Source organism: Anolis carolinensis, chromosome 2 (genome assembly GCF_035594765.1).
Source record: "Anolis carolinensis isolate JA03-04 chromosome 2, rAnoCar3.1.pri, whole genome shotgun sequence".
In the NCBI taxonomy this organism is placed as follows: Eukaryota; Metazoa; Chordata; class Lepidosauria; order Squamata; family Dactyloidae; genus Anolis; species Anolis carolinensis.
The window spans coordinates 167,249,560-167,264,206 of NC_085842.1; the positions used below are offsets into that span (position 1 = coordinate 167,249,560).

At 41.6% G+C, this 14,647-nt stretch overlaps 1 protein-coding gene across 1 annotated transcript in view; it reads left to right on the plus strand.

Annotated features, from left to right (window-relative positions):
• erbb3 (erb-b2 receptor tyrosine kinase 3) overlaps nucleotides 1–14,647 on the plus strand; it is a 106,279-nt gene that overhangs the window by 60,955 nt on the left and 30,677 nt on the right. The window contains exons 3-11 of the mRNA XM_008114447.3: nucleotides 125–311; nucleotides 7,329–7,454; nucleotides 7,854–7,919; nucleotides 9,734–9,852; nucleotides 10,019–10,160; nucleotides 11,784–11,897; nucleotides 13,003–13,123; nucleotides 13,882–13,955; nucleotides 14,269–14,359. Of these exons, the coding sequence (XP_008112654.2) occupies nucleotides 125–311; nucleotides 7,329–7,454; nucleotides 7,854–7,919; nucleotides 9,734–9,852; nucleotides 10,019–10,160; nucleotides 11,784–11,897; nucleotides 13,003–13,123; nucleotides 13,882–13,955; nucleotides 14,269–14,359 (1,040 nt within the window). The remainder of the gene's footprint in view (nucleotides 1–124; nucleotides 312–7,328; nucleotides 7,455–7,853; nucleotides 7,920–9,733; nucleotides 9,853–10,018; nucleotides 10,161–11,783; nucleotides 11,898–13,002; nucleotides 13,124–13,881; nucleotides 13,956–14,268; nucleotides 14,360–14,647) is intronic.

A 14,647-nucleotide genomic window follows, 5' to 3' on the forward strand; every position in this document is an offset into this window, starting at 1 on the left:
CCAAAATGTTGCTTGTTTTGAGTGGCGACCACATGATCTATTAGTAAAATGATTAGCAGTGCAATTTGGTAATGGCCAGCTGGGTGTTTTGAAGTGCTTAATCTTTCCCTTTGGCTCTTTCCAGACTATCCGAGAAGTTACTGGCTATGTTTTGATTGCCATGAATGTCTTCACATACTTGCCGCTTCAGAATTTGCGCATGATACGAGGGACACAGTACTATGAAGACAAGTATGCCCTCTACATCGTTCTCAACTATGAAAAGAACGTCACCCATGCCCTCCACCAAGTGGGCTTCAACCAACTCACAGGTGGGTCAACAGCAGGACTGAAGTCTCATACTAACAAAACAGGTTGCACTACACTTCTCCTTACCAACATGTTTCCACTGTGAAATCTTTGCAGTGGAAATTAAAGGGTGTCTTGTAGTATTACAAGACTCTGGTAAAAATGGCCTGTGGTCAGGAAGGAGTGAATAGACTGAAGTTGCCTTTTTGTGCAACCAGGGGATATCTTAAGCTTGTTGGCATTTCTCTCCTGATACTACCTGGGTCCCCACTTCCTCCTCTTGCTGATGACTTGTCCATTGTGTCACCCATCTGCCTTCCCAATTTGTCTCTTTGAGCGGGTGCCTTCAACGTTTAGCCATTCAAAATAATGCTAAAAAGAGTTGATCTTACACATGTGCAGAATGTCTTATTTTGCTAACATTAATGCATGTAGTCTCACTGGCTATGGCTTACCAACATATGCACTTTATGGTCATCTGTATCTCCCCAAACTCTGAATCACTTTAACAACAACAATTTCCAACAGAAGAGGGCTTTTATCATGTGGTATATGTTCTTATCTCATTTCTTAGTGGGTAGGACTACTGTCTACTTTCTCCAAATTATCATTTCATGTTGCCCTCTGTACTTTACACTGCTAAAGCTGGGAGTGGGGTAGAATCCTTTGGAAGCCTGGATTAGATTGGCAAATCAAACTAAATACATTCATCGATCTAATTGTTGGATGGTGAATCAAAACTTGTGTAAATCTTACTAATTCTCCAGATCTAGTTGGTAGTAACAGTAGGATTCAAGCATTTGTTCTCTTTTCAGTTAGTATATAAGCTTCTTTAGAAATCCAGCTCTATTTATGATAAGAAAAACAGCACATAGTGCTGGATAAGCCATCGTATCTTTTGTGCGTATCATTCTCCCTGAGCTACGCCTTACAGGCAAGAATGGGGTATATTGGCAGGGAGTCAACATATGTGGGACACTGGGCTGTTGCTGGGTGGAGTACGATTGCTCAGTGAAGAAATAAGATGACTTCAGCGTCACCTTGAAGTAGTAGAAAATGCATTCCACTGCTGAGAATTTGCACCGTCAGCCCAAACGATCACCACTTGTTGTGTTGCTTTTGGGGACTCCTAAACCAGCTGGTCTTTTTCCTTCCTTATTGCATGATGCCATTTTACTCTTGTTAGGCGAGTGGGCTTATTAACAAAAGACCCTCCTCATAAATGCACAGCAAAGTAACTTATTAGCAGCAGCGTAACCCATCACCAGTAGCCAAAAGTGATAAAAATAACAAAACACACAGACCAATGTTATCTCTTCCTTAGGAGGCTTTTCTTTGAAGCCAAATAATATGGTTGCACTATTTACAAGAACAAGGTTTCCATAACACAAATAAAGTTCCTTATACTTCCTTCTTTGCTTCCACGCTGAGCTTCTTTCCCATGAAGATAAACAGCTTCGCTCTCACAGAGCCTCTTCTCACACCAAACTTACACAAGAGCTTCACACACAGCAACCTTCACACTGGAGCTTCACACATGAGGCCTTCAACCCAGAACTTCTCACACCGAAGTTTCTCACACCAGGCCTTCTAACACTAACTAACAGGCCTACAAACACCGAGGCTTCTCTCACTGGGTCTTCTCTCGCACAGAGGCAATTTCTTCAGACATGCCTACTAAGCTACAGGCACACCTGCTTATATAAAACTGCAGCTTTTGCTGAGACAATGCATCCATTTAACCCTTTCAGTGCTTGACTCACATTTTTTTAAATTAAAAAAAAACCTAGTTAATTTTTTAAATTTCTGACAACTCTTGGGAGAAACTCTATAAGGATATGTTTCCTAAATACACATAGAAGCATTCCAGTAGCTGGTTCTGAAATATGAAATTCATGTTGATTACAAAAAACGCAATGACTTTTGATTTTCACACTTAATCTCTGTAAATCTCTGTAAGTGAGGAAGTGCTAGGTTAGTATCTTTGATTATAATTATGATGAGTGAAATGAGAAAATGGGTTTATGTGGTGGAAAGGGAAGATGATTTAGGCTGGATCTACATTACTCTATATCCCAGGATCTGATTCCAGATTATATTCTTATCCCAGATTATTTGGCAGTGGAGACTCATATAATCCAGTTCAAAGCAGATAATCTGGGATTAGATCCTGGTACACAGGGCAGCATAGATCCAGCCTTAGTAAGGCTATAAGCCTGTGTTTAATTTAATAAGACAGGAATTCTGAAAGTCATCATTTTGTAATGATTGTGTGGGCTTGAATCAGAGAATTATTTGCACCAATTATTCAGCAAGAGTTCATTGGATTCGTTGATGGAAGCTAAAATGGTTACACAAGATTAATCTGCATGTGGACAGGCCTTTACTTGTGACTTTGGGGAATTTGCTTTGGTATCTTCGCTGTTACATTTTGTAGAGAAGGGGAACAGGAGGATGAAAGAAAATGTAATTAGATCCATTGGGCTTGTATCAATAGTGTGAGATATAGAAGGGGTTTTGAAGTCTCTGTGTTTAAAGCTGATATTTAAATGTACCAGCCATCTCTTTGAGCTCTGTTGAGGGAGTCTAGGGGCTTGAAATGGTACGCATGCAGACCCATGCTTGATCTCTAAGGCTTGTTCTTTTATCCTTCAGAAGTAACATTCACTCACTGGCCGCAGATCAAACTAGATTTTGAGCAGCTCACATCTACACCGAGTAACAGCTTGCTCTTACTGGTGCTGCTAGATGGGATTAACCCTCTGGGAAGAAGTGTCTAAGAGTTTGCTTGGCTGTGTTCTCTCCAATTCTGGACTCTCTTCTGTGATTTTTATTGTTGTTTCCAACTTGTGGCAGCCCTAAGGCCATCACTGGGTTTTGTGGGGCCAAGAGTATATGGCTCATCCAGTGGGCTTTATGCAGTCTCCAGAGTTATAGTCCAACACTCAACTACCTCTCTCTTTACATACCATAATTTACAATAATCCATTTGGGCTATTTAGGTAGGAAGTATTATAGGTAAAGGTAAAGCTTTCCCCTTGACATTAAGTCTAGTTGTGTCCAACCCTAGGGGGTGGTACTCATCTCCATTTCTAAGCCGAAGAGCTGGCATTGTCCATAGACGCCTCCTAGATCATGTGACCGGCATGACTGCATGGAGCACCGTTACCTTCCTGTTGGAGCAGCACCTATTGATCTACTCACATTTTGCATGTTTTTGAACTGCTAGGTTGGCAGAAGATGGGGCTAACAGCAGGAGCTCTGTGTATTTTAAATAGATTCATATATGTCTTGGAATGTAAGAGGTTAAACCTTTCAAAAACTGCTGCTAAATTTTAGAAAGCAGAATAGATGGAGATCCTAGTATGAAGCTGAAGAAAGAGGTTCATTTATAAAGCACTGCTCAAATCTGTTTTTTATAGTCTGCGTTCTCCTAAAATCGGCAGCAACAAAATTCGTGTACAAGACAAAACACACACAGTAAGCAACTGATGTGACTTAGGGCTTTGTGATTTTGGAACTTCAGAGTTTTAGTGCAAAATTCTTAAGCTCCACATTATGGTCTATATATGTAAAACACTGGCAGTTATCTTTGTCCAGTGTGTCACGGATAAGTCCCGCATTGATGCACTTAGGCTACAATTAGTTCTTTCTTTCGTGGAAACTTAACAAGGTCAGGCAACCAATGGCTCAAAGAATGGCACCACCTTATGAAAAAATAATAATTATTTATGCATAGAGTTCTCCCTTTCTTTCTCTTTTCCCCCTCTCTCTCTCAGATCTTACAGCAATACAGTTTTTGCCCAATATTACACTATCCTAGCCTGGTAACTATCAGGAATTACAAAATTGTTATCACTTAGAACTCTTAGGGTACATCTGCACTGTAGAATTAATGCAGTTTGATGCCACTTTAACTGCCAACGCTCAATGCTATGGAATCCTGGTAGCTCTAGTTTGATGAGGCACCAGCACTCTTTGGCAGAGAAGACGAAAAATCTTGTAACCACAAATCCCATGATTCCATAGCATTGTGCCATGGCAGATGAACTGCATTAATTCTACAGTGTAGATGCAACTTTAGATTTTGAAGTGTCTGATTTCTATGTCAAATAAAATTCAGTTTCTCTCCTCCACTTTCTGCCTTCAAATTATTTATAGAACTGAGTAAAAGGGCGTTCAGTGTTACAAAATTAGAACGGGGTGAGCTCTCTTTAAATGCTGCTTTCCAAGCAAGACAATTTGCAGGGGCTCAGGGTTGAAGGGACTTTGTTGATCAGATAAAATAAGAATCATGCTTCTTTATTTCTAACCAAATGGGACAAATAGTCTTAAGACAACCTACAGCTCTGTTCCTATTCTTACCAACCCTCTGTATTTCACATAATATCAGAGAAGACAATATCTTTGCCCTCTGATCTGGAGATTTATGGGTGAAAGTCCAATCAACAGAAAGGATTTATAGATATACTCAGCCAATTAGCACCCAGGATTTGACTTAACTGCCACCTTATCAGTTCAAAGAGTAAGTTGATGGTTCGGTCAAACCACTCAGCCCTTTATCTGACCAAGTTATTGAATAAGGTAGAAGCTTGTAAACAACTTGTGGGGTGGAGACTCTTTCCAGGGTTGGATCGAAAGGAATGCTATAATCGAGAAAATGGCTAAACAAAAGAGGCTCCATCAATAGCACAATTTTCAAGAGACTCTGAACCAACTTAATCAGCAGTGAGATACAATGCTGCTTCTTGTCTCACTTATCACAAAATAATCCTAGGATTATTTTGCAAGAAGGGCTAGATTTACAAATATGCCAGTCACGATTTCGATCATCAGATTATGAAGGGTCTCTAACTGCAACACCCCTATTACAAAAACAAAAAGTGTAATCCTGTCTGGCTTCTTAAACCTGACATAGCTGAGGATCTCTGGATATTTTTTATCTGATCCTGTTTGCTCTACAACAGTGGTTCTCAACCTGTGGGTCCACAGATGTTTTGGACTTCAACTCCCAGAAATCCTAGCAGATGGTAAATTGGCTGGGATTTCTGAAAGTTGTGGGCCAAAAACACCTGGGGACCCACAGGTTGAGAGCCACTGCTCTAGAAGAATGTCAACTGTTTTGCATCTTGACATTTGCCCAAAGAGATTGTGTGAGTGTGTGCGCTTTTGTCGTTTCCCAGTTTATGGCAACCTCATGCTTTTCATGGTATTCTGGCAAGGAATACTCAGAGGCAGTTTGCCATTGCCTTCCTCTGAGTTCAGCTCATAACACCAAGTATTCATTGGTGATCTCCCATCCAAGTACTACCCAGGCTTGACCCAGTTTAGCTTCCAAGAGATGACATGAGTTCTACAAGCCCTACATTGGCTTCTTTTGAAGACTTCTAAAATGCAGTTGGTCCACAATGTAGCTTCTGCTTTCTGACACCTTTCTGTGCCTACAGAAAGCCTATAGCACCTGGTATTTACACTGCCATATAGCCCAGGATCTGATCCCAGATTATCTATTTATCCCAGATTGTCTGGCAATGTAGACTCATGCAATCCAGTTCAAAGCAGATAATCTGGGATCAAATCCTGGAATATAGGGTTGGGTAGATCCAGCCTCAGTTTCCCATCCAAATACTAACTAGGGCTAAGTTTCCAAGATCAGATGCATTATGGTGCCTAAAGGTATTTACGCCCTATGGTTTAGTAGAGAGCTCCTATAATGATTGAGTTTAATTTTACTACCGGTACTTGATTGGTGACTTTCAGAGATGTTTTTATATTATGATGAAAATGTACCTTAATTAGATGAATCAGAATGGTCAACCAGACAGATGAAGGTAGTTTCTACTCTCAAATGTTGTGTGTGCCCACGCACGCATGCCATCTAGTCACTTGTCTTATGGTAACCTCATGAATTTCGTAAGGTTTTCTTAAGCAAAGTGAATTCAGAAGTTGTTTTTCCAGTTCCTTCATTAGTATAGCCTATAACACCTGGTATATATTGTTGGCCTCCCATCCAATTACTAACCAGGCTGGACCATGCTTAGCATCCACGATCTGACAGGGTCTGGTGCCTGTAGGATATTTAGACCCTGTGATTTAACAAAGGGTTCCTGTTATCCTTGATCTTTCTACTGACATAGGACTGAGCTTGAGATTTTCTTGACTGATTGGAGGTGGCAGCACAGATAAACCATGTGTAAAAGATACGAGATCGTATGGATCCTTTAGTAGAATTATTAAAAGAGGAAAGTAGACGAACAGGAGCAAGTCCCTGCTTGTCCTAGGTTCTTGCCTCAACCAACCGGTTTGGTTGATGTTGATGTTGTTGTTGTTGAGTGTTAGTGGCACCAAGAGACAACACCTGTCTATCAGCTTTCCCATCGCTTGATCTCTCTGCTGGCTGACAGAAGAAACCTGTGCTGGGGAGACAGGATGGGTTTTCAGAATTACCTGGGCAACGTTCCATGTTACACGAAAGTGCCTTTGGCATTGCTAGTGCTTAAAATTGTATTTTGAAGCCAAATAACAGCATGCAAAGTATTATAAAACAATGCAGTAATATTGCATTCACCCTCCCAGCACAAAATGAATAAGAATTGTAGTCTCATTAGAGATTGTAAATTTGGACAAAGTTGTTCGACTGACAAGTGAATGGAAGTGGAGCAGCAAAAAATGATGGTGTTTTGGAGTTTTTGGCAGTACTTTATCAAGTGTACGTCAAAAAGCAGATATTAAAATCATCATGCATAAAGAACCCTATTTACAGTATTGAAGGTATCTGACTTCCTTACAATGCAGAGGTTGACCACATGGTCATTTCTTCTCATGTATTCATAGAATATGACAAATGGCCCCAAGGATCAGTAGAAATGTTCATCCCAAAAATCCTGATTTTCCAGAACATTGTCCAATCAGATTTGGCAATAGAACTGTGAAACTCTGGAATCCCAGGCTTTTTGGGCTGGCTGTTTCTCTCCATAAGTCATTTGGTTTCTCATCACCAAGAGGGAATGTGATTACATGCTATCCCTTTTGCCTTCCAGAAATCCTCTCCGGGGATGTCTACATTAGGAAGAACAAGCAATTGTGCCATGTTGACACTATTGACTGGAAGGACATCATCCGAGATCCACGTTTCCAAGCAGTGGTCCAAGATAATGGGGAGAAGTGTGAGTATATCAACCAGGAGTTGTGTGGATGTGTTCCCTTACAGACTGTCCTGGTCAAAGCCCCAACCTGTTCACCAAACCAGGCTGGTTTAGATCAGTGCTTCTCAACTTGTGGGTCCCCAGGTGTTTTGACGTACAACTCCAAGAAATCCCAGCTGTTTGGATCTCTGGGAGTTGAAGGCCAAAACATCTGGGGGCCCACAAGTTGAGAACCACTGGTTTAGATGGACCCACATAAAATCTTTTTAAAGGGATATTTGCAAAAATTATAACACACTTGTCTTGAGGTTCAGCACATATGAGAAAACCACAGAAGAAGTACACACCACATGTTAGAAATTATATTTGAGCCATCCTACCGGTTTCAGTGTCTAATGCTGTGCTTTTGTTCCTCTCCAGGTTTGCCATGTCATGAGAACTGCAATGGCCATTGCTGGGGTCCTGGTCCGGAGGACTGTCAAAAATGTAAGTGTTCCAGTGACTCTTGAGGCCTCATCCAGATAGTGCCCTTGAATGAGAAACTGGTATTCATCCATCTTTGGGGAATGAACGTGATCAACTGAAGCACAGGATATGATGAGTGCCTCAAGGTCTGCTCTAGAAAAGGACCTTACATGTTTTCATGGCAGCTTGGAACAAGAGATGCATCATATGTGTTGTTGAAGACTTTCGTGGCCGGAATCACTCAGTTGCTGTGAATTTTTCAGCATGCAGCAACCATGGGATTGAAGATTCTCTTTTCTGGTTAGCAAAAGTTGATCAAGCATTTCTCTTTATCCTGAGATGTGACCAAACTAGACCAGTCTTTTAAACCAGATCAATTGCCTAATCACTTTTAATTGCTCACTCTGCTTAGGCTCTATAGGCCTTGGAAGGAATAGGTTGGGGACAAGAGGAAAGCGTCCCCCTTTCCCTGCTGTTTATCCATCCTAATTGACAGGTGGTGCAGCGGGTTAAACCACTAAACTGCTGAACTTGCTGACTGAAAGGTTGGCAGTTCGAATCCAGGGAGTGGGGTGAGCTCCCACTGTTAGTCCCAGCTTCTACCAACCTAGCAATTCGAAAACATGGAAATGTGAGTAGATCAATAGGTACCGCTCCGGCAGGAAGGTAACGGTGCTCCATACAGTCATGCCGGCCACATGACCTTGGAAGTATTGATGGACAACGCTGGCTCTTCGGTTTAGAAATGGAGATGAGCACCAACCCCGAGAATTGGACACGACTAGACTTAATGTGAAGGGAAAAACCTTTACCTTTACCTTTTTAAAAGCACAGTTAAACAGTTGGCCTTTCGTCCAGTTTTTAAGTACTCTAATAGGGCCATCCTTCTGTCCCTTCAGGAAACATACATTAACCCTTTTGTCGTTGTTTGCTTTCAAGTCATTTTTTACTTATGGTAGCTTTGTCTTAGGGTTTTCTGAGCAAAATTTGTCCAGAGGCATTGTCATAGCTTTCTTTTCAGATTGAGAGAATTCAAAGACAAAGCTGTGTTTGTTTGTATTATCAAGATGCAAAGGGGTCTTGTAGCACCTTAGAGACCTAGAGAACATAAATTGGTAGCATAAGCTTTCATTGACTAAGTCTGTTTTCTCAGTGAACTGCCTAGGAACAGACCTTTATAGGAAGACTGTGTAGATGAATAGCCACAGAAATGCCATACTTGTGAGAATGGTAATGTGGTGACAAGTTCAGTTTTACCAAGGCTGAGAGAATGTGACTTGCCCAAAGTCATCCAAAGTGTTTCTGTGTCTGAGTAAGAATTCAAACACCAATCTTCCTAAATCCTAGTCCTGTATTCAAACCACTGCACCACACTGGCTTTTGCCTGAACTTCTACTCAGCAATGCAAACCCATAGTTGCCACCCTACTGCCAACCCTCTGCACATTGGCATATTCATTGAGGCCTCACAAATATCTCACAACTCACTCAAGGCAAGGTTTTGTTTTCCTTTTAAAATATTTTGCATATGAAGATTGATTAAATCTCTGGCATCTGAAGTTGTGAGAGCCAGCAAGATGAGTTCCTCTCCCATTCATTACGTGTGAGTATAATATCACGTGGATAGTGTTGAAACTGAGGGTTGTATGATGATCGCACTAAAAATAGAATACACTTGAGCTCTGCTTTAAAAAAATGCCTAAAAGTTCTATGTTAAGTGGCAAATAATCCAGATTAAGTGGGCCATATGCCCAGGCCATGGATAGAAGAGAGTGGGAGGTAGTATTTGTTGCATGGACAGCTTTTCACCAATATTTCTTCCTTCCTTTGCCATAGTGACCAAGACCATCTGTGCCCCTCAGTGCAATGGACGCTGTTTTGGTCCCAACCCCAATGAATGCTGTCATGATGAGTGTGCAGGAGGATGCACGGGGCCACTCAAAACGGAGTGTTATGTAAGTAGCCAGATGCCAATGTCCAGCTTTATGTCTGAGCCTTGTTTGCTGTGAGGATGGGGACGTTCGTCTTTGGTCAGGACAACAGTACTGAGCTCTCTTGGTTTGGAATGACTGAAACTAGTGTCTCAATCTTTCTCACCTGACCCCCTTTCTTCAATCCTAGGCCTGCCAGCACTTCAATGACAGTGGCGCTTGTGAAACACTCTGTCCACCACCACTGATTTACAATAAACTCACCTTCCAGCTGGAGCCCAACCCTGACACCAAGTACCAGTATGGTGGCATCTGTGTTAAAAACTGCCCACGTAAGTCTCAAATTGTGTTCAGAGGGTCCTCATCCCTGTACTCTTCCACTGTGTGAAACATTGTTTCTTTAAGGGACAATCCAACAATATGGGCAGAAGTGCCTGCCTTGTGAGGCAGGACTCTATGGAAGGGGATGTTTTGTCTCAAAGCTTTTTACTGTTTATGAATTCCCAAATGTATGGAGAAGTCACATAGCAACACCTGCCTACAACATGCCAGCCACATGATAGGACTGCTGTTTTGGTTAGGACAGTGGTTCTCAACCAGTGGGTCCCCAGATGTTTTGGCCTTCAACTCCCAGAAATCCTAACAGCTGGTAAAATCACTGGGATTTCTGGGAGTTGTAGGCCAAAACACCTGGGGATCCACAGGTTGAGAACCACTGGGTTGGAAGCTACCATGGAGAATTAGTTTACATCTGTTTGAGGGGATATATAAGGAATCAAGGTAGGAACTGAGATCAGCTATATCTCGATATGATATGCATTGTCTTAAGGAAGGGCTGGATGGTTTGACAGGAAATAAGTAAGTAGGTTTAATAACCCTATCTCTAACTGTCTGGGTATATGAATGAGTGTTTCTGCTGTTAGAAATAGTACATTGCAACTGATTCTGAGCAACTAGTGGACACTCCCCAATCCTTCAGAAGTTTTTTTGCTCTTTGCTTGGGTCAAATACATTTTTTACACTTGTAGTGTTCCTGGAGCTAAAAGGAAGTCACAGTCATGAAAATCATTGTGCTGTGTTTTTGAATGCATGGATGTTTTGTCATGATCTTGAAGCAAGCTTAGAAGTCCATGTCATATAACCATCATACATTGGCTTGTGCCATTCCAGCTCTTACAGCTCTGATTAGCTTACTTTCTTAAGGTAAAATGCAGAAATCTGAAATCCTATCATCATAGGCTTTCACTCATGAAATCTCAATGCCTTTTCCATATAGTGGCCTACTTCATCTTTTTCATTTTTCTAAAGACTGGAGATCGTCCTGTCTCACAGCCTCTCTTTGAACCTTGTACTCTAACCCTAAACAATCTGTTTCTGTCCTCTCCAATCAAGAGAGAGAGAGAGAGAGAGAGAAACAGAAAATTTCCAGTAATTACTTTCAGCCCTCTATGTCTGCAGGTGTAACTTTTGCGGATTTGATTTTTCACAGACTTGATTACTGCGTCTTCTCTAAGAGGTTCTCTAGCCCAACCCTATGGTTTATTTCCTACAGAATGACCTAGAGCAGTGGATCTCAACCTGTGGGTCCCCAGATGTTTTGGCCTTCAACTCCCAGAAATCCTAACAGCTGGTAAACTGGTTGGGATTTCTGGGAGTTGTAGGCTAAAACACCTGGGGACCCCACAGGTTGAGAACCACTAACCTAGAGGTTCCTAGACAGCCTACTTTTCTAGGCATTTTTAGGTCCTCCAGTGCAATTCTGTGGTCAATTTTGTAGAGCTAGAGGACTTATAGTGTGCTCTCAGGTAAAAAAAAGTTTATTTCAATGTATGGGTTTCCTCACTTTTGCAGGGGTCCTACGCCTCTAACCCCTGTGAAAGCAGAGGGCCTACTGTAGTTCCTTCATGTTTGCATCCTTCCCTATTATCTCACACCTTCTTTCACAACTCCTGCAGATAATTTTGTTGTGGATCGAAGCTCATGTGTCCGGACCTGTCCTCATCACAAAATGGAGGTTGAAAAAAATGGCCAGAAGATATGTGAGCCTTGTGAGGGACTCTGCCCAAAAGGTATTAAGAGAACGAAGAACTTCATTTGGCGGGGTGTCTTGGTGGGCTTCCAGTGAGGTGTTATCTGCAGCCTCTGTTGGCTCCTGGATTAGAAAGTCCCGCAATGTCTTTGTGCTGTAGGCCTTGATCAAACATGGCAGACATACACATGCCAAATTAGTTCAACCACTCTTCAAACAAATAAAAGAAATTAAAAGAAAATGAAAATATCTCACATGAATGATCTGGGAACAGGCCTAGGGAGTGCTGGCCTTGAGTGGCCTTTGCATTTTATAAGACTAGTGTTTTCAGATTTTCAAAATATAGTAGAGTCTCGCTTATCCAAGGTTTTGTATTATCCAAGGCAGATTGCCTTTTAGTAGTCAATGTTTTTGCAGTCAAATTTTCAATACATCGAGAAATTTTGGTGCTAAAATCATAAATACAGTAATTATTACATAATGTTATCATGTACTGAACTGCTTTTTCTGTCCATTTGTTGTAAAGCATGATGTTTTGGTGCTTAATTTGTAAAATCATAACATAATTTGATGTTTAATAGGCTTTTCCTTAATCCCTCCTTATTATCCAACATTTTTGCTTATCCAATGTTCTGCTGGCCCATTTATGTTGGATAAATGAGACTCTACTGTAGCAGTAAGGGAGAGTCAACATTCAGGACCTGCCAGGTTATTAGGAAACAGCTATTAACAAGTTTGTGCCCCCATTACAGTATTGATTTCAATTAAATTTAGCCATGTATTTGTAAAATTGCCATATTTGTCCACATTTATAAATGACATTTCTGTCATTATGAAGAGCCCACAATAAAAAAATGCAGGATATGGATATGTATCTCATTCAGTCTATGGCTTTCCAATTGTCTAAGTGTCCCACCCCTTATAATATAGGACAACTGGCAGCTCTGTGTAAGACATATGTTTTGTATATACCTTGAACAATTTCAAAAAACGGAATTGACACCTAACTGTGTAGCTGTTCCCAAAACCTATTCATTCTTGACGACATTGTCTGCTCTAGGAAGTCATGTGCAAGGTGGGATGTCAAACTGGTATCACTCACCTCCTTGAACATTCCTCACTTCTGGTTTTGCCTTTTTTTCCAGCTTGTGAAGGCACTGGATCTGGAAGCAAATACCAAACTGTTGATTCCAGTAATATTGACAACTTTATCAACTGCACCAAAATCCTGGGAAATTTGGACTTCCTTATCACTGGTCTGGAAGGGTAAGCGTGCTAGGCTATCCTTTGTCTTGCTGCTCTAAACCGGGGGTAGGTAACTGGCAGGGGATCTTGGGGTGGGTCATACGGCCACCTTGGCTTGCTTTTCATGTAGCTAAACATTGTTGTCCTATGTTCTCCACAAGCTGGAGTTATGGTAGACATCATGTCTTTTTTACTGGAGAGGTGATTTGCATACTCCAGTACTCCCTCCTTTGCCACCTAGTTGTAGGCATTTTAAAGAAACCTACTGTGGGGATTTACAGACAGAGTGGTCCATTGACATCCATGGTTTTTCATTCTGGCTTATCACTATAGGTTTTCTTGGATATACTCCTAATCATATTAGAGCCCCTGGTGGCATAGTAGGTTAAACCCTTGTGCAGGCAGGACTGATGACCTGAAGGTTTCCGGTTTGAATCAACCCAGGGGGAGCGCGGATGAGCTCCCTCTATCAGCTCTTTCCCCATGCAAGGACATGAGAGAAGCCTCCCACAAGGATGGTAAAAACATCAAAACATCCAGGCGTCCCTTGGGCAACGTCCTTGCAGACGGCCAATTCTCTCACGCCAGAAGCGACTTGCAGTTTCTCAAGTCATTCCTTACAGAAAAAAAATTAGTAAAACCAAGATTGAAGTGGTTATTATGATATGGAAGTTGGTTGTGAAAATATGTTTCTAAAAAGAACACATACTGCCTCTCAAGATGGCTCAGCCTGAGACCAATGGCTGGTCTCATATCTTTGCTATGCTCTCTTTCCATAGAGACCCGTGGCACAATATAAGTGCCTTGAAGCCGGAAAAACTGAACATCTTCCGGACGGTGCAAGAGATCACAGGTGAGCTGGGATTGTAGAGGCAACAAATAATAGGATGGCTCATTTTCTTATCTAAATGTAGACTGTAAAAAAGGATTTTGTCCTGGTTTTCAATCAAACGCTTCTTGTGCTATTGGTGTGATGTAAACAGGAATGGGAGATAGAAAGTTAGAAAGGACTAAGTTTATAGGGCTCTTTGTTTAGGAAAGGAATTGTGGAATTGGACAGAAAAGTGAAAAAATAGAGAGCTGGGTACTAGAGAGGTGGCACTGGGTGATGTTGTACTGTGGACAAGGGACTTCAGAAGTCACTATTATTCTATTCTTCCTCATAGGCTACTTGAACATCCAGTCGTGGCCCAAACATATGCAAGATTTCAGTGTCTTCTCCAACCTGGTCACCATTGGTGGGCGCAGCCTTTATAAGTAAGCATTGCTCCTTTGCCTCATTCTTGAGCTGTTGAAGGCCTTAGGGCTCCATTGTTCCCTTGGTAATGTTCAAGGCCAAACCTGCCCAGAAGATCTGCTGGAAAGCAGTGGGCAAGGATGTGGGTGAAAACGTTACAGCGGCCAAAGTGAATGTACCTGGAATCTTGTCATCTACTAACAACCCACAAACACAGACATGTGCATATACACACACACACTTCTGTACATGTGCAAACACTCCCCTATGTGTTGTTCAGGGATTAGTTTGGAGTTCTACATTTAAGC